A 27,073-nucleotide genomic window follows, 5' to 3' on the forward strand; every position below is an offset into this window, starting at 1 on the left:
TACGCAGAAATTTTGTGATAGAAGATGTATATCTCCAGTGGCCATTCTAATAATATCTTGTATTACGAGCATTTTAGACCAGCAGGCAAAAATTGCTACAAGGGTTTAATAACCAAGAACTGTAGTGGTTATAAGATGAAGCAGTAAGTGCAGAAACATATATTAGGTCATCTCCCCAGTAAATGATTCATAAATATGACTGTAGGGAAATGTATAAATATGACCATAGCACACTTGGGATTTGTGAGCAAGCACATGATGTGGGGGTGGATGGGGGGGTTGTCAAACCAGTTGGGCTTTACCAAAGATGTCAGACGATCTTTGGTAAACATTTCTACTTCTTCTGCTAGAGATGAGGGTGCGTTGCCATGTGGCTGCAGTAAGAAGGCTTTGCTTTACAAGAGAGAAATATAGCCGTTATCTGTTGATGTGTGCATGAATTCCTAGGAATTTTTTTCCACAGATAGCTAAGATGAATTTGCCTGTCTTGACTCCATGTTAGTGGTGGTTAACTTGGGACATTGCCTACTTGTTTTGATTGCTCAAAATTCAGGAGAACTTATTCATCTGGAATTGCTGGGCTGGAAGATACTGCCATGGGTGATTCAGTTAGCATTCCTCTCTAAAGTACAACATCCTGTACTATCAACACCAGGCACCCTCGTTCAACTGCTCTGAGTCCCAGGCTGCGGGCTTACCTGGTGGTAGCAGTGGTAGATAACCATTTTCATCTCCACACAATGCAGCAGGGTGATGCTACCATGGGGCACTGTGAAAATTTAAAGTGGCTGTATACGGTTGCTGCCGCCATTTTGGCGAGAGTCTGTTGACTTAGGAGTTCTCCATTCCTCAAATATGGAATTGGTGGCCCAGCTTATTATACTCGGAAACTTTTAATGAAGGAGTTTCCTAGTAAGGATGGAGAAATTAATCTGTATACGGTCCATGTCTTTTGCCATGTGTTCATCCACTGAAAACCCTGCTCTAGCCCATCTGCATTCATCTACTATTTAAAGAAAAATCTGCACAAAAGAGTTCATTTACGTAACTATTTTCATTACGCTTTCTCTCAGAATAGATGTTTCTAAACATATTTGCCTCCTCGAAATATGCATTTTAAAATGTGTTTTCGGTACATTTCGGGGGGGGGGGTGACAATTGTGTCGGAACGTTCCGGAACTGCAAAAGGGCTCATCTACACCAAACAGGATATTCTACTATGGAAGTGGTATATAAAAGGCAGGAGATATTGAAGTGCAATGCAGGATATACATTACTGCTTTATAGCGGTACTGAAGTGCACTGACAACTGCTGGGGACCATGACACGTCTACACCAAGCAGGATATAACACTATGAAAGAGGTATGAAAGCGGTATATGGTATTTGTCATGGGTCCCAACAGTTGTCAGTGCACTTCAGTACCGCTATAAAGCAGTCGTGTGGCTCTTGCCTTTTATATAACCGCCTTCATACCACTTTCATAGTGGAATATCTGCTTGGTGCAGATGAGCCCTAAGTTCCAGTCCACACATTAGTCCGAGAAGTGCAGCTCAATCAAGCCAATCCATACCATAATAAAAGACGTCCCATTCTTTGGTCATCCCTACTCTTGAGCAACACATTCTTCTGCAGAATGGCACGGGACAGCACAAGATGCCCCATCTCTTGAGGGGCCAACACCTCCTCCCCCTCAATGTTTCACTCTCAGGAAGGACCCTCTACCTCCCTGCCACAGCCCTTCCCCCCTACTGCCACACTGCTGAAATTCAAGGCAGAAAAAAAAGGCCATTTACTTCTACGGTTTGAAGGCAGCAGCACAAGTGTGGCCCCTCAGGGTGGGGTGAGAATGGGGATTCACCCTCTCCTCATGGCAGCAAGTGGAGAGGGTAGACCTGAGAATGGCGCTTCTAGGATTCATACATGACTGAATTACACAGGTGTGTGCTAGAACACTTCTCAGTAGCCCTGTGCAGCCTGTTCACACGAGGACTAAAAGTGTGCTGGGGACGTGTAGGCACACAAGTCTTGAGCCCAACAACCCTGCACACCCTCTTTAGACATTTGTGCATTACAAATTTCCCTGCATTTTAAGAACCCTGAAGCTTTTGACTTAATCCTCTGTAAATGAAGCCCAAGGAAACATCCAAGGTCAACATCTAAGGTCCTCCTCCGGGTGCCTACTCTGAGGGAAGCTCGGAGGATGGCAACAAGGGAGAGGGCCTTTCCTGTGGTGGCCCGCAATTATGGAACGATCTGCCCGATGAGGCCTGCCTGACGCCAACATTGTTATCTTTTCGGTGGCAGGTTAAGACTTTCCTTTTCTCCCAGGCATTTAACAGCATATGTTGAGTTTTAACTGACTCTAAAATGAGCTTTGGCCTGGCTGAGTGTTTAAAAATTGTTTAAAATGTTAGCTGTTTTTATGCTTTTGTTTTTAAATGTTGTATGTTGATTGTTAGTGTTCAGTCTTTTTAATCTAATCTTTTTAATCTTTGTAAACTGCCCAGAGAGCTTTGGCTATGGGGTGGTATATAAAAGAAGAAGATGATGATGATGACGATGCATTTTCTCGCCCATAACTCTGGTTCCCCATGGCCGTTCCTTCACCTCCCCTCCCTCGTTGTTTCACTACACACTGTCAACATCCTTACTGTAAACCCCTTGAGGCAGTGAGTGACCCGTCTTTTCGTTATTACGTTACTCTATCGAGCCATGGGTTCATTGATGGTGCAGTATAAATAAATCCATCCTAGGGAACAGCTCGAATTTAACATTTGATAAAAGCAGGATTATATAACCCTTTACATACCAGTCACTAATCATTTTTAGCAGTGGCTAAGAGGGAGGCATGGAAACAAAATTGAAAAGAGGATTGGTTCTTTTTTGGGGGGGGAGGGAGCAATACTGTTGCAAAACACAAAAGCAAAAAATGATCCTGTATTACTCAGAAGCTGTCCTATTGTGTCATATACAGAATTTTTGTACAACCATTCGTATGTTTGGCTGAACTCCTAAGGATTAAAAAGTATGAAGAGGGATGGGGAGCTATACCTGCTAACCCCCATTCTCCCCAGTTTGCCTTGTCTTGCCGTGTCCCCTTAGTTCCAAGTTCCCCATGTTCGCTTGCATGTGAGTAGAACTCCTAAATCGGGAGTCCTAAAAAAGCAGGGTCACCCAATGTGCAGAGTTCTACTTGCATTCAATCAAACATAAGTAGAACGCCTCTTCAGATCGTGACACTCAACACAGCAAGGTTGAGAACTGAGGGATGGGACCTGGCACCTATGGGGACATTGGGGTGTGACCTGCATGTGCGGCCCCACCCCTCTATAAACCTTAGCCCTCCCTAATTCAGGCAAGTGCTAGAAACAGGGCTTTTGTGTGTATATGTGTTATCTGTCTATGTTCCATTCTTCCCTATTCTACGTGCTGAGCCGAAATGACTTGATGTGGTTTTGTATTTGTTAATTTGCATGTCAGGAAGTGCCTCCTTTGAGCAAATTTCTCAACACTCATGATGGTACTTTAGGGTGACCATATGAAAAGGAGGACAGGGCTCCTGTATCTTTAACAATTGTATTGAAAAGGGAATTTCTGCAGGTGTCATTGATATAAACGGAGAACCTGCTGAAATCCCCTCTTCATCACAACAGTTAAAGGTGCAGGAGCTATACTAGAGTGACCAGATTTAAAAGAGGCCAGGGCACCTGCAGATTTAACTGGTGTGATGAAGAGGAAATTTCACCAGGTTCCCCATATATACAGATGACACCTGCTGAAATTCCCTTCTCAATACAACTGTTAAAGATACAGGAGCCCTGTCCTCCTTTTCATATGGTCACTCTGAGGTACTTGCATTGTTCAATGCCGTTCATTGCCCTTACTTTCTCTAGTCTGTGTGCTGTCTTCCTCTGACTCTCACTGACCTCAGCCTCATTTGCCCTCACTGCTGCTTAAGACGATGGGTTGCAGTAATTCCCATGATTTTGTACCCAGGTATCAGTGATGACATCATGCCAGATGTAGGGTTGTCATGTCAAAACAAAAGAGCGGCGAACTTCATTAAAACATTTAATGAGCTGAGAATTTTTTCAGACATGTTTTCACCTATGTTCGTATGCTAATTTCAGCCAGGACCTCGGAATTACAGACTATTCCGTCAACCCCTAATACATATAAAAAGCTGTTTTGGAGCGGCAAAGAAATGTAGTGTTGACATTGCGTTGTTGTTTTAGCTTAAATTGCTACATGTTATGCTAAAGGATGAAGGTGATGATGGTTTTATTTTAACTTCAGTGGTGTAATGTTTTCAACTAATTGGAAGGAAGAAAACAGTAGTAACAAATAGCTTCTTGCATAACCTAACAATCATTTTCAAGTCTCTTCAATGGAGCACTATGGATTCTGAATCGAGATGCTGTTGTTTGATGAAAACAAGAAATATGTTTTTATTTTATAACGTTAGGTTTGCTGAACTGATGTGAAGGAGGGAGACAGCTGCCCTGAAATGATTACTGCCTTATTGTAAAAGTGCCTCATTTATTATAATGACCGATACAAGATTGCTTCATACTTCAAATTCCTAGGGGGTTGGTATCAGGTATCTGAACCGCCATTTACGTCCCTTGAATACTGAGCCATAAATACATAAAAGTTGAGAGGGTCTTTAATCATACATTTTCCTCTTGTCCACATAGTCCAAACTGCTTTGGTTTCATAGTAGATATTTATTTCCATAAGAACATTTCTCTTCCTTCTTTTTCCATCCCACAACCCCATCATGTTCTGGCTCTGTTTTGAATTTTTTTCAATATAATGATAAATGTTCTCAAATATCAGAAGGAGAATTATTCTAACAGGTTTATTAGCATTGCTTAGAATATCACAGACATGGTGCAATTAATCACATTTCTCTAAAACATTCATAGGAGAGCATGTTTGCATGTTCATTATCCATACATACTCTCTCTGTGTGTGTGTGTGTGTGTGTGTGTGTGTTAATAGAGAGAAACATTAATTACAGCAAGTTCTACTATATAATTTTTTTTAAAAAAATGCATCTAGTTTTATTTCTTAACTGATTTGCCTCTTTCCTTATATTGATGGTGCCTATTCATTCTATTGGATTATTTAATATGATTTACTTCTGGGTATTTCCCCCCGTTTCTTTTTTCCAAAATGCAATTCCTAGAAATTGGATCTGGCTCAAATTAAGAGATCTTGGGTTCATTGGGGTGGGGGGGGATAGCTTTTTCTTTTCTTTTTTGTTTTGTTTTCAAAACCCTCTCAAACTCTGTTTATCAAGTTAAATAGCATGGCGGCAGTTCGCAACCTGAGTAGTTTGCAAAACCACGAGTGAGTTAAACAAAGCCGTGTCCTGCGCAGGAAAGGAAAATATATATACTGTATATTCCTGTCTGCATTTCCAGTGAATCTGTCTAGGCTGCCCTCTTCGTTTTTTTATTTTGTTTTGTTATTATTATTATTATTTTATTTTTATAGATAAAGAAACCGTGTCCACACTTTTGAATGGGCACCGTCCAGCACATTGGAGTGGCTTCCTGGGTTTGCGGGGGTTAAATTCTAGCTGCAGTGGCAAAGGAGCTCCGCCTCCCATTTCAGCACCTGGCGCTCTATAGACAGTTGCCTCAGCAGTAGATTTCAGAGGGGATTGGAGGAAAACAAGAGGGGGATAGAATGTGACAACTGCCGACTCTTGACTGTTGCCTTAGGGAGGCCTCCCGCACCTGTCCCTGCCTGTCTCTTGGCCAGCACAGTTCTTGAATCACACAAGCAAGAGAAACACTCGTATTTGCCAGACCAGAACGGTGTGCACAGGGGGGGGTGGAAGACAAAAAAGAAGAAGAAGAAAAAGAAGCAGAAGCAGCAGCAGCAGCAGAAGAAGAAGACCATGACTTCTTCATTCAAACTGGATTTTCTGCCGGACATGATGGTTGATAGCCGTTTGCTAGTTTCTGACCGAATGTAAGTACCGATTTGCTCGCCCGGCGGCTTCGGAACCTCCAACGGTGCTCCCGAATGCTTTCGATTCTTGACAGCCGCCTTCTTTCTTTGCTTTCCTTCTTCTTTTTCTTTTTTTCCTAGAGGTTTTCAGACGGCATAAACAAAAGCGTTGGATTTTGCCTCTGGGAGGCTACCGACTTGCAGCTGGAAGTGTCTGTGTGGCAGAGAACGGATTCATTCCCCTCTCTTGTCACTTGCAAATTCTTTTGTGGTCTCTAGCGTGTGTGTGTGTGTGTGTGTGTGTTTCTCCCTTTGCTCTCCTTTCCTTCACCCACCCACCCTTCCCCGAAAGCTGTTATGTTTGATCTCTCTAACATTCTCTAGCAGGAATACTGGTTCTAAAGCTAGCTGGGGAGGCAAGCAGGAGACCGATAAGTATGATTTATATTCTACTTAGATAATATGGGGGGGGAATGCATGCAGAGCTTTGCAGGAATTATTATATATAGCACACTCTTAATATCCAGTGGAAATTCCTACAGAGATACCTCCGTCTTCTGCATAGAAATCTTAACTCGGTCAGAGAGTGTGTGTCGTAAACTGCTCAGATTAAGAAAGAAAATTCACTGAACAGTAAATTAGTCACGGAGACAAACTGTATTAAAATGTGAAAACTGCCCATTTTTGTAGCAGACGCAGGAAGGAAATTAAATCAGGCGATTTGGACAGTGTTGGTGAATGCATGGTAAACACAGTGTTAATTCTTAGGAAGATGTTTCTTCTACGTGCGGATGAAAATGCTAGCAAGATTGATTGGGCAGTGCTGGGTGGTGGAATTTTGGGAAGGGAAACAACATTGGGTTAATTTTCTGCCGTTCCCGTTGATCTTAAAGTTTTCTATTGCGGTATCATCTCTTGAGGCTGGTCATTGTTGAGAAAAGTGCTGTATTTTGAGTGTCCAAGAATAAGAGACTAATCTGAGTTTTCAAAAATTTAAAGGAAAGAAAGCAATATAGAAGGAGACCATAACATTATTCCTGGAGGAAAAACTGCAATTCTTTATGTGAAATTTCAGCGACGAGAAGATGCTGAATTTTGTAAAGAAAATCGAGGAAAGGGGATTGCAATGGTTATCTGTGTAGGGGAAAGTGTGTGTAAGGTATAAGGGTTAATAAAACTTTGTACATTGTCTTCAAAACTACATTAAAAAAAAAGAATTAGTTCCCTTCCCATATAGTCTGGTCTTGGTCACATTGGAAACTCATTTAAAGTTGTAGCATCTGATTCCTTACCGAACCCCACCCTTGGTAAATGGTCTTTTGAAGCGTTAGATTTCTTGAAGCTCATGGAGTGATTGAGAAGAGCTATTCATGAAATTGCCATCTGCTTCAGCTGCTGCAGATTAATATGTTATGGGAGGGGGCGGTCATATTTAATACTGGTGGCTTTTCTGTCATATGTGTTGTGGGTAATATGCTTGTATAATTGATGCCTTCCATTGTCCAGTTTCGGAAAAGCCTAAATTTAGGATATTGAGTTTGTTGTTGGAAATGGTGAATTTATGAAATTGATATTTTGCTTGGCCCAGAGGCTCAATAATATGTGCTATAGTTGCTTTTTTTATTTTTGTCCTTAGGTTACCCATCCTTATTAGAGCATCAAGTCGAAGGTTGATGCTCTCAAATAGTTCTTGAGAAGAACTGTCAACACACACACACACACACACACACACAGAGGTTGGCTTGTGCTCCCCTCCGTTTTGGGTTATACAACCTTCCTCCCGGCCCTCAAGTCAGTCAGAAAAGATATTGTTAATCAACATCTGGAAACACCAGGGCTCTGTTAGCTGAATCTGGTTGTGTCTTGGAACTCGCCCATTTCAAGATGAGGACCATGGAAGACTGTCCTTTCTGAAGCTTTCCTTTAGACCTTCCATGAGATGGGGGAGGGGTTTCCATTTCATGTAGTTACACATAGTTATTCCATAGCAATAGCTGCCTCTTCTTTTTTAATTGATTTTGGACCGCCAGAGCCCCCATCCTACGCTTCTGTTTGTAAATGATGCAGAATTATATTTAGAATGGATTTGATAAATAGCTTGTTATACACTTTGAGTTCCTCCACCCCTCTATTAAGAAACGTGAGCTGTATCAGCAGTAACTTTTGTATATTGCCTGTCTTTGAGATTGTGTTATGAGATCTCATCACAATGCAGAAACGTAACTTAGCGGATGGTCTATATAGCTTTAAAGATTAGTGCTTTCCAGGGATTGCGCATCTTTGTGTGTACAGTTAAAGTAGTATGCAATGTTTGCATCATCTGGGATTGGAAGGGGACCGTGTGTGTGTGTGTGTGTGTGTGTGTGTATGTGTGTCCAGTCTTGAAATAAAGGTACACAGCCTCATGCTGTCTCAAGAGCAGAAAGCGATTGTCTCACTACTTTGAATAATCACCCCCTCCCATCCCCCTAAGCATGCAGTAAGATATGTTTGTGTATAATTCTCTTTGGGAAACCTTTGGATTCATCAACACTGATGAGCGAACAGTTGTACAGTCTGATTGCACATCAAGGGCCGTTTGTCATACAAGCCTGTTGCCCTTTTAGGCCGCCCATCCCAGACGCCCGAAGCAACGCCACGAGCATATGAAACAGTTTAATCTTTCTGATGTTGCCTATTGGGTGAGCTGCTTAAAGTTTTTTTTTTCCTGTTGGTTTTGTTTTTAACACAGGGCACAATCCATTGGGAATTTCTCCTGTGCAAGAGCCTACAGAAATGAATGGCAATGGGCCAGGATCACAGTCCATGAGTTGTGTCCTAGACTTTTACGTTTATCTCATGGGTTAGGATAAGCCATTTTATCATGTTTGTGAATATATAATATAAAAGTGACTTGATGTAGAGGGGAAAAGGGCAAGGTTGTTATGAGTTTTAGACCCTTTTATACTTTTAAAAAATATCTCCAGTGGTTGCTTTTTAAGGATGTTGCATTGCTCAGGGAAAATGTGTATCTTAAGATATTTCAATCTTGATGAAAAGTGCTACATATATTTCCAGATATGCTTTATCTTTAAATGCCTTCGATTTGGGTTGATTTTTTGTTGTTGTTGTTGACACTTTATTTACAACCCAGATAATCAACAAGAAACCAGAAGATTTTTTTCTTCGTTTTTGTGGACTAATGGCTTGGTGGTTTTTTTTTTTGCAGGTTACTATAATTCAAAGTAGGTGCTATACTTAAATGGAATTGTTATGCTTTACTACCTATTTTATTGGGCTTTCTACGCGGATTCCAAAGGTGTAGGTGTTTAGTTTAGTGGCTTTTAGAGAAGTAGCTACCGCCACAGCCTGGGCAAGGTAAGCAGGGCACTGAAGTCCTGGAATACCACCTCTTGCAATGCCATCACAGAAAGCGCCGAACATCAGGTGTAGACGGTTGTACCAGAGTAGCGTGGTGTGGTCCGAATGGCATTAAGGGGTTGCCTAGGTGAGTCATTTCCTTGTCATGCCCTTCGCAGACTTTTCTTAATTCTCTCTTTCAGTCGCATCAAGTGTGATGCATTGCCTCATCTTGCAGTGGTAGCTATCATTGCTGGAGAAGGACTCTGAGGGTGAGTCTCCTGCTAGAGGTGGTATGGAAAGGGCACCAAGACTGGCCAAAGCATCCACCTTATCAGCACCATCATTTTTTTTTAATCTTTGTATGGAAAACCTAGCAAGGTCAGAGCATTCTCCTTTAGGATACCCTAGATTAAGAAGGTCCCCGGAGCGTGCCCTTGCCAAGGGATCCCCAGATCTGTAGCGGGTGGTAGCAGCACAATCCCCCTCTTGTTCCTGGGCCAGTGTACAACACTGGGAGTATATTATGGGTAATAATTTTATGCTTTCCCATCCTGACCACTTTTTTGGTAGGACTTGATGCTATCAACTTGGTCTCCATCACAATCATAGGCTTTTTTTTTAACGTGCTTCAAATCAAGCTGAGTACAGTCACCCCAATTGAAGAAAATATGACCTCGTGCCCCTTGGATTGATGGAGGAAGAAGATCCTCATGCAGATGGGTGCATGTGTGGGGTTTCCTCCTTCGTTACAGTAAATGGGGCAACCCTTGGAATCTGGTGAGCTACATATGTTCGTTGGAGTCCTGAAAAGCAAATCAGTAGATCAGGGTGAGTATGTTTTATTAGAGCGGTTTGAAATTACAAGTGAATATTTGTCTTTTCTTTGGAGAGAAAAAAAGAAGAAATGGAATGACATCGCTAATGACAAAACCATGAACATAATTGAAATGGAAAGCCAGGTTGTAAAATGGAAACCTAGGCCACACTGCCCAAATTAAGGGGAGGAGGCAATACACTTGCTGAGGGTGGGAAAAGTTGTTTGGACTTCTGAAGCAATGAAGGGATTCTCAGGAACATAGCGGTTTATACAAAGAATTGAAGTGCTTGTGTTTATGCAATGGCAGAAAGCTAATACACCAGAGAAAAACCTCCACCACATCTTAAGAAAACTAAAAATCAGCAAGGAGGGTTATGTTGGGTGGTTTTCATCTGATCAACCATTCAGTAGTTTTCTCATAGGGACTACCCATTCACTTCAATGGTGGTCCACATAAACATTGCTTTTTGTGTGTGGATCTACTGTTCCTGTTGAATTACATGGCATTCTGGGCTCCAGAGTGACCCGTATATGCATCGGAGTACATGCTCGGTTTTGCATGAGAGTGAGCGGCTGTTAAATCATTAAGAGCGCCATTACCTACTCTGGGCATTGAGTGGGCAAGCTAATCACTGAATCCATGTACCATTCTGGATTTCATGGCACAACATCTCTTCCTCCCCCTGCCTTTCTGAGAGCTGGCCTTAGAATGAATGAGCTGAATGCCACAGACACCAATTGGATCTGAGTGTTACGTTCTAGTGACTCAGGTCATCATGATTTAAGTTGGATATTTCATCGGAGAATCACGTCCAACTGATCAGGCGCCACAGAAAAAGTGCCATGAGTTATCCATTAAAATTACACTTTGAATTACCTGTCTCATTTCTGAGAGATGAGTCAAAATCTCTCACATGTATGCACAATGTGTTAATTAAGTGGTGATCGACAGTATATTTGAGAACATGTTGCATTTTAGCTGTACTACAGAAGCTAATGCACAGAATTTCATTGTCTGTGGCACATCTTTCTGTGGAATCAGCTAATAATTTTGGGAGGGAGCGACCGGGGTTTTGTAGAATGCTGCGCAAGAGGAAATGTTCAACTGCATTGAAATATCCTAAACCACCAAACATGCATTGCAAAAAGACATAGATTCACCTTTGCTCCCCAGCTGTCCAGCCATCTAGTGCCAGTAAGAAATCACGTACCTTGTTATTAGCTGTTGTTTGATACAGTTTCCTTATCATATATTCGTATTTGGGCAGACAGTGGTAGCATTGATATGGCTAGCTGTATCATTTTAAAATGTTGCGCATTGATAGTTCATTGTGGTTTGCTCCATTCGAAATCCTTTGGCAGCCATAGGTCAAAAGCATAGGAAAGGAGGATTTAAAAGAAAGAAAGAAAGAAAGAAAGAAAGAAAGAAAAGAACCTAGATTAAAACCTTCAGAATTGTATACAGATTTTCAATGATAGACATGGTAATTAAGGAGTGGGACGGAGGGCAATTTCCTTTCTTCTCTCTGCACATCCTTACAATTGTTATATGATAATTAACAATGTTAATTTTACTTCACGCAATAGGTTCACAGATTGCTGTTGTTATACCCATGAATCGACACATTATAAAACCAATAAATAAAATCAATCGGTCACCAGGTTTTAATCTGGCTGAAAAGAAACAATTTTTTTTAAAAAAAGTGAAGCTGTGAGGTTAAAGCAAGAAGTATTTCTTTCAATAGGCTGGCAATGCAATATACTTATTTTTAATAGCAATAATATTATATCACTTTTTCAACATACTAGCGTCTGCCTATTGGATGCATCACATCTGGCTTTAATCTTATGCATTTCCATTGTTTGTTTCTCTTCATCCAAATTAAAACCTAGTAACTGATCTGGTTTATTTATTTTGTTATCATTATTTTTTAAAAAAACAAAAAACCCCATCACCACTCCAATGTTCTTCTAAATATTTCAAAATGGGTTTCTGCGTATTTTTAATTGTCTGAAATTTTATACTCCTTTTGGCTAAGGCAATCAAGTTTCATAATTAATCCCAAATGTTTTTTCAATAAATAAAGAAATGCACATCAATGACCGAGTGAGAAAATTACGCAAACATATCTTGGCTCTTTAAAAATTCATGGAATGTAAGGGACATATATCAACAAGGAATGACCCTCTAGAGACAGAGAGAAGTCGCTGATGTTCCACCACAACATATATGCATATCGCATAACCTCCTAGATTTTTTTTTTGTTTCGTTTTGCTTTAGCACAACTATTTCTTTTTCTTGTGGTGTTGTCTTGTGCTTATTGTGCTTGAATTGAGCTTATTGTTGCAAAAACCTCTCTTCTGACATGGTTGTGTTTGTTTGATGGAAGACATTATGGGGACAGAGAAAAGGTCCACGTGCTGTAGTAACCTCAAAGTAGTTCCACAGAGTGCTTATTTTGTGGCGGCGGAGTTGGTGGTTGTGGCAGAATAGATCTTGGGGAAGAAAGGGGCAAAGAGTCTCTTTGGAAAATAAAAAAACACCAATTAGAGCAATAAAAGGGATGTTCTAAAGTAATTTTGGGGTAATTATTCCCATTTACAATCATCAGCCTTTAATTGCTTCACCCGAATGCCCAAGATCAATATTCATGTGTCAAGGGACCACACTGCATTTCCTGCATGATGCTGGTCTTCTAATTTTGTGGATTTTTGTATGAGGAAGGACCCCAGGGAAGGGCCATAATTCCATGGTCAACCACATGCTCTGCATATAAAAGATCTGAGGTTCAATCCCTGACTTCTCCAGGCAGAACTGGGAAAGACCCCATTCAGAAAACCTCGAGAGATTGTTCCAGTCAATTTAAACGTTCAGGAAAGCAGTGACACTTTTGCGTGCATTCACATTAATCTGATCTTCCTCTTTTTTTTAATGCACCAAATTTGTGTTTAAATATGTATTTGAAATGCACATTTCTGAAGGCGCTTTCCTCAAATTTTGATACATTTTTGGAGCTCAGAACCGTGTCAGAAGATCCGTGGAATGTGAAAGCCGGTGTGTTTCTACGTTCCGATCCATACACACTGGCCTGCATAGGGCAGATCAGATGAGATTGCATCAGATTTCGAAAAGATCAAATTCCTCAAGCATCCATGGTGGAGCATTGATTTGACTGTGCCAAGGCAGCTTCTCATGCTTCTATGCAGGGAGGTTGTAGAGCATTCTCAGATGTTCTGGTTCGGTTTGACAGTTTGCCTCTGTGAATAATGTTGACAGGTGGAGAACGGGGGGTTCACATGTTGGCCTTCCTGTGATTATGCCTAGACACTTACGGTCTCTTTTTCCTCTTACTTGAGGTATACATATGTTGCTCTGTTCTCTGGAGGATTCCATTTGACAATCGATTTCTCCTCACAATGCGAGCATATATCATCGGAATGTGGCACTCCTTAGCAGAATATGCTTTGGCTCACAGCTTGATCCCCCCTTCAGATAATAACTTTAAAAATTATAACAGAGGCAGTATGATTGTCTGGCATTTAAAATCCCATTCTAAAGTAGCTTCCGTTTTATGTTCAGCCTTAAATATACTATATTCTAATAGATACCCAGGGTTGGAGAGTAATTGCCTGCTATTCTTGTAAGCCCCAATGCAGCTAGACACAAAGCCCACAGCGGGTCTTGACCTGGCGACCTCCAGAATTTCAGGTGCAGGGTTCGACCAAGTTGCCACCACCCAATTCTGGCTAAAGGGAAGAACGGTGGGGAAAGCATTCCTGTAGCCAAGGAAACAACTTTATACCAGTTGGTCAGAGCAGGTTGGGTGGACGGCACCAGGTTGGGGAAAGCTTTCTTGGACAGACCAAGCTTTCTTCTGGTGCTGAATGAGATAACGGGTTCATCTAGCGCGGTTCTGTATACTCGGTGGCAACAAAAGTTGAGTAAGATCTCAGGTGGATATCTTTTCCCACTCTCCTACTCAAGATCCTTTAATTGGAGATATCAGAAATTGGATCTGGATCAGGACCAGACCCTTGTAAAGCATGTGATTTACCACTGAGCACCAGGCTTTCCCCCAATCCTTTGCCCCCTTCGGCCAGGGAGTTTGTAGTCGTCTGAGAATTAGTATCATCTCATCTAAAGTGAAAATGATGCATCTGAGATCAGCAACCCTAAAGAGACAATCTCCCCTCCCCATTTGGCAGGGACTTGAAAACAGTGGCAGCAGAAACAGAACACCTTGGAGGGTCCACCATGCCTGTGGAGCTCCCCTATGACACCAAGGGCATCACCGTTTACTCCTTTGAAGGGAAGAGCTTTGCGGAGTCCACAGGATCATGTCCATAGCTAGCGCTGTGCCAAAATCTGTCCTTCAGTTTCCTGAAAGACTTCTTCCTCTGGGAAGAAGGTTTCCATTTTAATGCCTTATTTTAGAGCCCTTCAGCAATTTTCTTCTTTTAAAAAAAAATAGTGATATGTTTTGAACTCTCCTTCTCTTTGCGAGGCGGCTAGGCGTGCTGTGTGTTTTTCTTCTTCTTCCTATTCCACATCTCTCCATCACCCCACAACCTCTCTGACCACCTGATCTGAAAAAGCCACATGAGAGCATTTGCTCATAATGTGTTTCCTTGGTCTTTAAGTGTGGGAAATTGGGGAGGCTGCCGGCTGTCCGAGAGATGATTGCTCAATGAAAGTAAAGACAGAGTGGACCCGTTCAGAAGGCATCTTAAACCATGGCTTGGTGAATAAAGCAAAAAAGTCTTATTCACTGGGGTTAAAGCCATGGTTTAAGGTGTCTTCTCAACACAGCCTGGCTTTCTGGCTTAACCACCATGGTTAAAGCTATGGTTTAACGTGTCTTCTGAACGGGCCCACAGACACACACCCTTACACACCTCAGCCACTTGGTAACGGGCTAAGCACAAGAACCCTGTACTCCGTCGTAAGAGAATTTCACCGATGGTTTCTTCTCCTTTTAAGACAATAAATATATAAAAGCCATTTCCTTTCTATCTAATTGAAGAGAGGCTGGCCAAAAACAAAGTGGAAGGGGTTTTTGATACAGCACAACATGCACCCGTAATTGAAACGAATGGACAAACATGTTGATACTTGAGCTCCGTGGGTAGCTTGAAGGTGGCGCTCAAGTCTAGACCACACGGGTATGCTCAGCACTTGTTTTGATAATGACAGGTGTCAGTTATTACTGCTAAAACATCTCACGACTGGCTAGCGACAGGAGGTTGGCCCTAGAAGTTTTGCCATTACAAAAACTATGGGTCGGTGGATTTTGCTCAGTGAATTGCTAAAGGATTGGCTCTGCAGATAAACAGTCAAAAGAGACAATTTGGCTCCGAGTGATCACAACAGAGATGGGGGGATTTATTTATTATATTTTTCTATTGCTTAATAGCTGAGTCTCACTGGGCAGTTCACCATTAAAATACAGCAAACCAAAACATCACATGAAGCTTTAAAAGTTTAAAAAATACCATGTAAAACTAAAATAAACCCAGCAGCAGTGACAGCCTAGGGAAAGCCTCGGAGGCATTTAAAGGATGTTACGTTTTCCACCTCCCGAACTGCACAAAGGAGAGTTTTCCAGATGTTGGGGGCCACTACGGAGAAGGTCTGCCATCAAGGTTCTTCATGGCAACATTCGGTTCATTTTGGAATGACCAGCAAGGACTTCTCTGAGGATCTTAAATGTTGTCTGGGGGTATATAAGGGAAGGCAGTCTGCTAGGTCTCCTGATCCCAAGTTGTTTAGGATAACAACGTAACCTTGTACGTGGCTCAGTAGCTAACAAGCAGCCAGTGCAGTTGGTGAACCAACCGAAGTTGGTAATGAGTGCTCTGGGAGAATCAGAGAAGGTGAGGAAGGAAGGCAATGACGGTGGTCTGTGGCATGTGCAAACAGAGGGCATTCAGTTTTCTCAGTTGCCATGGAGGTTCCAGAAGAGAGACTGTGAATAAAACACAAATAAGGAGAAAAAAAAGTTGGGATGGATAGATCCGTATGCTCAATTTTCATTTTTTTTCCAAGGTTAAATTCATTTCTTCCTGTTTCTGCATCAGTTTGCGATCTTATTCTTTTTAAAGGTCAGCACACACAAAAAATCTATGCATTTTTTTGCGTATTTCTCCTAATATACATTTTTTTAAAAAATTCAATTTCCCCTAGTAGCATTTGTTACAAGCGGTTTACCCTAATAAAATGTGGTTTTGTATGTCATTTTCGGTAATGTACGTATTTTTGTGCACTTTTTGGTAATATCCACAGTATTATATGCCATTTTTGATTGACAAACTACATCACAAAATTCAGGAAAGTGGGCATATCCAAGTATAATTGTGTTTTGATTTGTGTATTGGTTTGGGATGTGTGAATTAGGTAGGTTTGCATTAAAAGACGAACTGAATTTCTCCCCATTCCTAAAGACAGCTAGGACATCATAGAGATTACTGCATAAACCAGGAATTTTCTTGATCATCTAGATAAAAATATGTTCTAAAAATATGTTCCTGCCAAAATGGTGTACAATCCTTCCTTTCCCCCTCATAATTCATGTAGGACCTTTTAACAAACAGTGCTCACAAGTTGGTTCAAAGATAAAACAGTTAAAATTGATTCATATTACAACAGTAAAGCAATATAAAATAGACATGATACAAAGGTCATCAATTTGCTGTTTCTCAGCCTCTGCCCGCCCATCTTTAATATGAGGTGATAACGCAGGCCTGCAGTGCAGGGTTGTTGTAAGCATGATGGGAATAATGGATGTGAAGCATTTGAGTCCTGAGAAAAATGGTTATATAAATATTAAGATAATAATAATAATAATAATAATAATAATAATAATAATAATAACCATCCTAGTTTGGAGGTAGCGTTTTTGAGGCACCTAAACCCTGAAGTACCTCACTGTGTTATACTGACGCTTAGAAATCCAGGCGTATTTTTCAGTCCTGAAACAGGACTGAGGCAGGATCTGTTTTGTGTGTTAGCCTTACAGTTGCAACTGTCTGGAGAGCTTTCAATTTGTGCTGGTTGAGGGTGACTCACAAAGTCTGTGATAAGCTTGTCGTGTATCAATTAATCGCTATTAAAAAAACCTCTGGCAAATAACCTGCCGGCTGTATTTCAAAGGCTCGACACATGCCCTGACACTGCATTAATAGCAGCAGTCTATCTTTAGCTGGCCTGCATGCGTTGTTGGTGTCCGAAGAGACTGTGGATCAATTCTTGTTCAACTCATCTATCCTCTGAGAAGTGGCGCTCATATACTAGAATGCCAGTACATCCTTTTAGGCTGCTTTCTGCTGGGAGTGAGGACATAGCAGCTGATTGGAGCTGCCCTTTCTGTCCCACTTCTACCCAGAGAAATGAATCCATACAAGTGTGCAGGCACAGATTTGTGCGAGTAAGTGTGTGTTTGCGTGTTTTAAAACAAGACAACGTTAGCTGCCCTGAAGCTTTATTGAAAGATGGGATAGAAATATAGTAATAAAAAATGATTCTGTTGTGTGCATATGTACATCCAAGGAATCGAGGGACAGGACATCTTACGGTGATTTGCATCTGGGAAGACTTCAGTGGTGATGGAACAGCGTTGGGTTTTACTAAGGTTTTTACTCTGAGGTTCAGGTGCAAAGTAGTGATTCAAGAAGAATGGCGCCAGAACCAAAATGGTGGCTCGTGGGTGGAGCTGATGGCCTACTGCACCCCAAGAGCCATATCTAGGAAGTTCTGCATATACAAATACAAACTTGCACACAAAGTACTGAAGAGGTGAGATTCTAACATGGGTGGGTGGGGGTGTGAAGGAGAACCTTTTTGTTGTTGCTGTTATTAAACCATTGGGAATCATAAACCTTTACCGACCTATTGAAAATTAGCCAGCGATCTACCAGTACGTCTGACTCTGTCCTTTACTTATTTACCTGCTTCAATTTTTCTGATCCATTGACTCATTGCTTGGTCATTTTAATTAAATTATTAATCTGGTAAAAAAAAAAATTTTTTTAAAAAAAGTGTTCTGGGAAATCCTGGGGTTCCTTAGCAAACTTATTAGAAATTCCCCAATGAGGAGGTTGGCAGTGGTGAACAAGGTTGACAAGCACTACTAATTATTCACCTGCAACATGAGGTACCAAATCATGTGAGGTACTGGTTCCTCTCTATTCGGCCCTGGTTAGGCCTCATCTAGAGTATTGCGTCCAGTTCTGGGCTCCACAATTCAAGAAGGACACAGACAAGCTGGAGTGTGTTCAGAGGAGGGCAACCAGGATGATCAGGGGTCTGGAAACAAAGCCCTATGAAGAGAGACTGAAAGAACTGGGCATGTTTAGCCTGGAGAAGAGAAGATGGAGGGGAGACATGATAGCACTCTTCAAATACTTAAAAGGTTGTCACACAGAGGAGGGCCAGGATCTCTTCTCGATCCTCCCAGAGTGCAGGACACGGAATAACGGGCTCAAGTTAAAGGAAGCCAGATTCCAGCTGGACATCAGGAAAAACTTCCTGACCGTTAGAGCAGTACGACAATGGAATCAGTTACTTAAGAAGGTTGTGGGCTCTCCAACACTAGAGGCCTTCAAGAGGCAGCTGGACAACCATCTGTCAGGGATGCTTTAGGGTGGATTCCTGCATTGAGCAGGGGGTTGGACTCGATGGCCTTATAGGCCCCTTCCAACTCTAGTATTCTATGATTCTATGATTCTAGAAATGTAACAAATAATAAACAAATAACATTTCTGGACAGACGTATGGAAGTGCTTGGCTGAACAAGTGGTTTTCCAACCCAGCCTGAAGAGGATGACCCCCTCATTCCACCACTCCTCGTTCAGCATTTCCCAGGTACCTTCCTGAGCAGCAGGCACAAAATGGATCAGGGCAGTTATTTGACTTGACCATTCACTTTCCTCATCAACTTTAGCCGTCCTTGATGACTGGTACAGTAGTGCTGAGGCACTGCGGCCTGGTTCCAGACAAGTGCACTTCATTTATCTGAAATGGGTCCAGGTAATTGAGAGTTATTAACTAGTGGCGAAGGTTGAATGATATTTGAAAATCTGCAAAATTGAGTCATTTTCCTAATGCTTTTCCTAACAGTCAACTGTCTAGGCCCAGCTGTCTGGCTGGCTGCTTGCCTCAAGATCTTTGTGCACAATGGAATCACTTGATAACAGCCAATCACCGACCTTTATTCCTACCAGGAGTAGATGTAGAGAACACGCTGATGATATGTCAGGAGTGTCAGCTGGTGCCACTGATAAGTAATGTCCCATTCTAGAATGTTCTCTGGCCGTTTGTTTGAGAAGAGAGGGCCAGACGGCAGACCAGGAGCTGGAAGTCTATCTTGATGGTGCCACGCAAACTCACCACTAGGGGTGTGCACGGACCCCCCACTCCGCTTCACTTTAAGATCCGCCATTTTCGGATCAGCCCGCTCCGCCCCGCCCCCACTCCGCCTGTGCCCACTCCGCTCTGCTCAGAGCTCCGGATCCGGATCGGAGCTCTGGTCCCCCCCATAGGGGGGGGGGTTACCGGGCCCTGCCGCCATCGCCGCCCATGCGGCAACAGCGGCAGAGCCCGGTAAGGAGGAGGGGGGCCTTACCTGCCTCCGTCCGTGGTCCGTCGCCGTCTTCAATTGAGCCCGTGGTTCCACCAGGAAGTCTGGGCCGCAAGTGCGGCCCAGACTTCCTGCTGGAACCACGGGCTCAATTGAAGACAGCGACGGACCCGCGGATGGAGGCAGGTAAGGGAGAGGAAGGCGGGGGGGTTACCGGGCCCTGCCGCTGTCGCCGCATGGGCGACAGTGGCAGGGCCCGGTAAACCCCACTTACCTTTCCGGCGGAGCTCCGGATCGAGGCGAAGGATCCGCCTTCACCTCGATCCTCTTCGCCATGCTCCGCCGGCCCCCCAATCCTCTTCGCCTCCGCCTTAAGGGCAGGCGAAGCCCCCCGCTCCGCTACTGCTTCTCCGCTCCTAATCGGAGCGGAGCACATGCCTACTCACCACCCTGTGGACCGTCGTCTTCCCACAACCAAGGATGCTGTTCTTCAGCATACATGGTTCAAATATCCTGACAGGCTAGCATGTTCAGTGTTGCATGATTCAAGACACGCTATCTGGTTTGAAATCTAGCTCCCAAATAAATCTGGCCGCACTTATGCCAACCTCCATGGGTAGAATTCTCAGGTAAATCCAATCCTACTTAGAAATTCAGTCCACACTTGCAATCTGGGGACTGGGGAAACTAGAGACTGTCCCTATTAAAATTGATACACTTGGAGGGCATGTAAATTACGGAAGGGGCACACAACGGATGATTTGCAGGTGGAAGGAAGCAAGCCTCATTCTGATAGCTGAGTGTGTGTAATGCATCATTTCTTCTTTTGAGCTCCGAAGTAGGTCAGTGCTGAACATGCAAAATGAGCAGAAGCTGAGCTTTATCTGTTTTGTAGCCCAGCAGGATCTGGGTTTAGTGACTTTTCCCTGGAATTAAAAGGAGGCAGGGCTGGGGTTGGGAAAAGCACAGCTCTTCTTCAGAATTGTGCGGCAAATGAGGTAAAAGAGCTCACTTAAACAGAAGCATTGTTGGAATACACGGTTGGAAATGCCATACCCCAGTATCCTTCAGCTGCACTGCTTAATAATTACAACCCTCACCTTTTTCTTCACTGTGGGTGGCTACGAGTTGTTGGTATATTTACACATGACACACCCTGGGCATTGTGGACTTCCAGGAGGTTTTCCTCTATGCTCTGTATTTTATACGAAGTGAAATCTATACGCTGATCCAAACCGCAGCCTCCATGTGGTCCAAACCCTTGAGTGATTGTAGCGGCTGTTGGTTCTGACCAGTGGAGGCTGGGGACTCCCATTTTGGTGGGGCTTTAAATCCATTCTGTGTTTCGGTCAAAACCAGCCAGAACCCAAAGTGCTGAACCTATTTTGAGCTCTGACTGAAACCCAGAATGGATTTACAGCCCCACCAAAATGGGAGCCCCCAGCCTCCTCTGGTTCTGAGAATAGCTACCGCTGCTCACAGAGGGCTCTTTTATAACCTTCTGCTGTTGGAGTTAGCATTCAGCACTGCAGCAGGGAGCGTGCTGAGGCCCACCATTGCTTTTGCTGGCCTCCCTTTTAGTTGTTTTTCATTTTTTCTTGTTTTTAATGGCCCTACACCCCCAAAGAGAAGCATTGTGGAAACATCACCTTCATTTCCCCAGAATGCCTCTGGGCCCAGTGGCATTCTGGGGAAATTAAGATGGCGGTGGCAACTGCCTTGCCTGCTGATTCTCATCGGAGTGCCAGGCAGTGCTTTACCACCAGTCTCTATTGGTGCTCGCTGCAATGCTGGCACACCACTCACTACTTCCAAGTGCCACTTGGGTGATGCTGGCAAGCCCTGGAGGTCCCCTTACCAAGGGCCCCTTCTCGTCTGGTGCCAGCCCTGAGCCTACCAGCTCATACACCAGCAAGTGCCTTCCTTCCTGCAGCAGCAGAAAAGGGTTGCCTCTCCTCTTTTAGTGCCAAGTTGCAGTGACGTCCTTCCTTCCTCTTCATTGCCGTTTGAAAGCCAGATCCTGTCAAAAGAGGGAGCAACCAAATGGCAGCGATAAAGTCTGTCCCATGGGTGACTAAAGCAGTGTGTGGTGAGCCCAAGAGCTGGGGCAGAAGGCGTGTATTTGCAAGGCAGCTCTGAAATGTACTGGCCCTTCAGATCCTGATATTGGTTGTATCCCAGGATGTAGGTTTATTGATTGGACTATTTAAATAATAGCTACTTGGCAACAACCATACTGTGGAGGGGTGGGCTTAGCTAAGCGCTCTCTGTTGGGCCTCGTCCAGTGGAGCCTGGTGGCTCTGTTGTTAGTGGGGTGGTGAGAATCCACTCCTGGTTTCAGTCAGAACTCTAAAGGAGCTATCAGACATCGCAGCCACCAGCCTCCACTGGACGAGGCCTAAGTTGCTGGGCCAACAGCAAGTTTGCCTAACAGTGAAATACAGCAGTGCTTCACCAGGTAGGATCTGCCATTTTGATTTCTCTCACTGCCCCAGGGTGATGTTCCCAAATAGTAACTTCCAGATCCAGGGCCGGTGTTGGTTGTACCGAGCTCTGCTACAATGCTATGGAGACAGCAACTGCCCAAGTCTGAAGGAAGCCAACATCAGTAGGACGTGTTGCAGTGGGCGCAAAGCATAGCTCTTCATGCATGTAGATTTTTGGATGTTCATAGGAAAGCAGTCTGCTTTTGTACAGGGTTATGTTAAATAATATATATTTTTTGTATAGTTCTTCTTGCTTGGGGAAAGACTCAGCGCCTTAACTGTGAAATATGGGAAAGTGCCAAGTTCTTTTCTCCAGTGTAACAACATGCACCACACCCCTTTCCTTTGCCGGGAATGTAAAAAATCTGTCTTTGCTCCTATATTTTGAAAGCTGGTTAATTTCCTTGGTGGAGGAGCCTGAAGGGCTCCAAGGGATGAGTATGTTGAAAGGGGGGGCACTGAAACAGCTTTGAGATCATTTGATCTGCCTCAGGCTGAATTGTGGTTTACTACTGGGCACCAGCGTAGCTACTTTGACTGTACAAGCATGAATCCATTTTTTTATTATTATTGTTATTTAGGATGCATTCAATTTATGCTAGGCTGAATTCCTGAGATGATATGTATTACTTTGTGGAGATCAAATGTAGACATTGGCTTTTCTACCTATGCTCCCTTCCTAAAACCAATTATATTCACTCATGAGCTGTTCAGACCATGAAAAGAACTGCCCCTTGTTAGAACTGAAATGAGCTTCCTTTGCGGTTTTAATTAGGGCAACTGGGAAGCTCCTTATCTGATGGCTGGATGATAAGGCTATCAGTGGCTACTAGTCATGATAGCTATATGCTACCTCCAGGTTCAGAGACACCATGCCTCTGAATTGCCCCATGCCTCTGAATTGCCCCTTGCTGGGAGCCACAATGGGAGAAGGCTATTTATGTGCTGCTTATGCATCCATTCGGCCATTGTGGAAAACAGGATTCAGGACAAGATAGGCTTCTGTTCTCATCCAGAAGGGCTGTCCCTTATGCTATGAAGTTTGAAAGAAGGGGACCTGAGCTTGGAAATGCAGTCCTCCCCAAGGGCAAAATTGCCCATCACAGCTGCAAGCCTGTGTCTCTAGAAGAGGCATGCCGATGGGAAGGTACCGAGCTCTCCCTTGTCCATTATTTTTCTCCCATAACTCCTCTTCCCATAACTCCTCCTGTTTTTCTTTCTGGTATTGGAGCCCATGGTGATGGGGAATTAACCACAAAGAACAGACTACAAGGGACATAGTGGCAGATGGGGAGGAGGGTGTCTGTGATGGGCAATCTTTAGCTGTTATATCATAACCTGCCCTGGCCTAAAGGCTTTATTTATGCAGGCCCTTTGTACACCTAAGGGTTATCCCAGGAAAATGGAGGGATTGTCCCTGCCTGCTCCTGGGATCCCCTGTGTGGCATTTGGATGCACAGGAACGATCCCTGGATGATTCCGGGATATAGGGCTGATGTAGACATGCCTGCCATCTCAGTTCAGAAGTGTCGTGTTTTGGTTGGGCTCTGAGTTCACAGGGGAAGTGGACTGCAACAATGGCATGTACAGGCAGGGCAGCATAAAGGCAGGTAAGGCAGAGTCATGCCCAGTAAGATCGGGTCAAGGCAGAGTTGCATCTGGTAAGTTCAGTTCAAGACAAGTAAGGCAGAGTCACACCCAGCAAGGTTAGGTTAACACACATAAGGCAGAGTGATATCCAGTAAATTCAGGCCAAGGCAAGTAAGGCAGCTGTATCCAGCAAGGCCAGGTCAAGGCAGAAACAACTGTTTGGCTAGGATAGAAGTAGTCAGGACCTTGGACAGATCATTGTGAGAAAACCAGCTGGATGAAGACCTGTTGCTTCAGCGAAGTGCAGGGGCCTTATGAAGGCTGGCTAGCCTGCTCCTGCTCTCGTCTCCACCCCCTCTGAGGAGAATCTGTGCCCTTAAAGGGCCACTGCCTGACTGCAGCCATTTGCTCCTACTTGGTGGGGCTGCTGTAGAAGAGAGTCTTGTGTTACCTAAGGAGTCTGGTAAAGCAATGCCATCTGGTAGGAGTCAGAATGGGAAATGGCTACTCCTGTCGTGATCAGGCCTGTTCTCCTTGGTGTGGGGGAAGAAGTTTCAGGCTATCAATTAGAACCAGATTCTGAAGCTGAAGAAACAGGACTAGAAACCCAGATGACACAAGAAGTGGAGGAAGTGATTCTCCCAAGCTCTTCTTCCACCAGGGATGAATCTTCACCGGACCTTATCAGTGTAAACTCACACTGGGGTGTGGGGGAGAACTTCAGAGCTGGCTGATCCCAGAGTCCGCCGTAAGATCAAATGGGCAGAGCTAAAAGTAAGCAAGAAGTGGTCAGCTAGGCTAGTGTCTCACCAAAGCCTTCTTCAAAGAAATCCTCCTTGAAGGGAAAGAGATTCAGGGAAAGGGCCTTCCCTTTTTTGTTGAAAGAACAATCGTCTTGCTTAGTTTAGCCAAGTGTTAGCCTAGAGCAAAGTTCTTTAAGTTTAGACTCTCTTGAAACGCAAAGAAACGTTTATTTACTGAATAAAGCTTTGTGGATTACTTAGCAGGCCTCCTTATTGTCTCACACTTTGGCAGGAGGATTTAGAAACATGACATTTTCCCATTTAAATTCAGTTCTGTGCATGAGCTTGGTTGGGGCAGGAGAATATGACAAGAAGATCCGTGCCCTAAAAGTGGTCCTAGGCACCATTAAAAATGTCCTCCTCAGAATTCCCATTTGCTTTCCCAAGTCCTGGTCTAAACCATAACATCAACACATTGCACTGGGAGGCATATGATCACCTCTGTGTCTTTTAGCCAAAATAGTGTATCAAGATCAGCAAGAAAGCTGTTGATAGAGCCAGTGTGTAAGATGGTTGGGCTAGGAATGGGGAGATCCTTGTTGAAAACCCTGCTCAGCCATGAAGGTCACTTGGATAATCTTGGGCCAGTCCCTCTCAATCTAACACACCTCACAAGGTTGTTGTGAAGGTAAAATGGGGTGGGGGGGAGTTTGCATCTATGTATGCTGTCGTGAGCTTCTTGGAAGAAAAATGGGATTTAAATGAAATCTGAAATAAATAAATCAGTCGCTGAATGAGTGTTGAGTTCATTGTTGTTTGGGTTTCTAAAGTGTCACTCGATGTAGCGGATAGATTGATGGAGAAGGGGAATTGCATGCATAGGTTGGTATCTAAACACGCAGGCTGTCTTGTGCCAAATATTAGCTTATTGAAGAGCTATTGCTCTTGGCAGAAGGCAAGCTTCATAACCTAAGAGGGATGTGGCTGGAGTGGAGTTTTCATGCCCCGTGTGCTCATTGTGTTCGTGCCACTGATGCAAACATTATCTATAATTACATTTTCAAGAGACTGAAAATTGCAGCCTTTTGTTGTACAAAATTGCTGCTAAAGAATGGAATGTATATCCCTTCCACCCTCATTAAAAAGACTTCAAAGGATTTGGATGTAAGGCCCAATAGAACGGCCCTCAGCTCTACAAAACCAGACCCAGTCACCTATTTGGGAAAGATATATAATAAAACAAGTATTTTAATATGCTAAGGTTTCTGTAACGGGTGCAAATTACAATAATAATGATGGTAATATATTGTTTAAACAGATAATGATGATGAGATTAACTCCCCCCTCCCCGTGGCTACATTTAGATGGTACGTTCCTCACAGCAGGGATCTACCTTTTGCTTATGTTACTCTGGAAAGTATTATGCACATCGATAGCATACATACATAGTAATTCAATGATCAAAAAATCTGCCAGTGTTAGGGATGACACCTTTTGGCTCAAACTTCACAAAGCTGAGAAATTGGAAGCTGACACCCCAAGTCATTATCAGCAGTACCGCTCTCGCCTCTACTATACCAGGATGATCAGGAGTCTGGAAACAAAGCCCTATGAAGAGAGACTGAAAGAACTAGGCATGTTTAGCCTGGAGAAGAGAAGATGGAGGGGAGACATGATAGCGCTCTTCAAATCCTTAAAAGGTTGTCACACAGAGGAGGGCCAGGATCTCTTCTCAGTCCTCCCAGAGTGCAGGACACGGAATAACAGGCTCAAGTTAAAGGAAGCCAGATTCCAGCTAGACATCAGGAAAAACTTTCTGACTGTTAGAGCAGTATGACAATGGGATCAGTTACCTAGGGAGGTTGTGGGCTCTCCCACACTAGAGGCCTTCAAGAGGCAGCTGGACAACCATCTGTCAGGGATGCTTTAGGGTGGATTCCTGCACTGAGCAGGGGGTTGGACTTGATGGCCTTGTAGGCCCCTTCCAACTCTGCTAGTCTATGATTCTATGATATCGGAGGAGAGCTTCACTGCCCGACATTTAACCCACCCTGCCAACTACTGATGTAAGCAACAAACAGGCATGGATCAACTCACAAGAGGACATTGCACAACAGCATCATTTATCACAAGGCTTGTTAGTTAAGGCATGAGCATTAACTTGCAATTTCCTGTGTTTGTGGAACTTCAGCCATGAGATAGTCTTAATTCTGGTCCTAAACTAGCAAGTTTTTTTTTATAATTGAATTCCCCCTGTTTTTGACAAGGAAATTTATCATCACAACGTTAGCAATCTCACCCTCTCCCATTGTTAATCCTCACTGGGATGGGGGATTTGGGGAAGCAAATGTGGATGGAGTTTTTAATCCCTCCATCCCAGTATGTGGTGGTCCGGATTTGAAATGGGGCTATACATGCTTACACTAGAGTAAAGGAAAACTAACTCTCAGCTACACACTATGTGATCAGTGTAATGTGTAGTTTGGCTCTCAGAAGCATAACTATTCCATCGTTCAACAAGCAATCCCACAGTTCAACAACAACCCACACTCAA

At 43.5% G+C, this 27,073-nt stretch overlaps 1 protein-coding gene across 9 annotated transcripts in view; it reads left to right on the top strand.

Annotated features, from left to right (window-relative positions):
• Positions 1-27,073, top strand: part of CELF2 (CUGBP Elav-like family member 2) — a 403,350-nt gene that overhangs the window by 46,812 nt on the left and 329,465 nt on the right. For 4 of the 9 annotated variants that reach the window (XM_063134746.1, XM_063134753.1, XM_063134752.1 and 1 more), the window contains exon 1: positions 5,636-5,987. The exons of the other annotated variants lie outside the window; for them this stretch is intronic. In XM_063134746.1, the coding sequence (XP_062990816.1) occupies positions 5,914-5,987 (74 nt within the window). In that variant the 5' untranslated portion in view covers positions 5,636-5,913. Of the gene's footprint in view, positions 1-5,635; positions 5,988-27,073 lie in introns of those variants that run through there. 9 annotated transcript variants of the gene reach the window in all.

Source organism: Elgaria multicarinata, chromosome 9 (assembly GCF_023053635.1).
Source record: "Elgaria multicarinata webbii isolate HBS135686 ecotype San Diego chromosome 9, rElgMul1.1.pri, whole genome shotgun sequence".
NCBI lineage: Eukaryota > Metazoa > Chordata > Lepidosauria > Squamata > Anguidae > Elgaria > Elgaria multicarinata.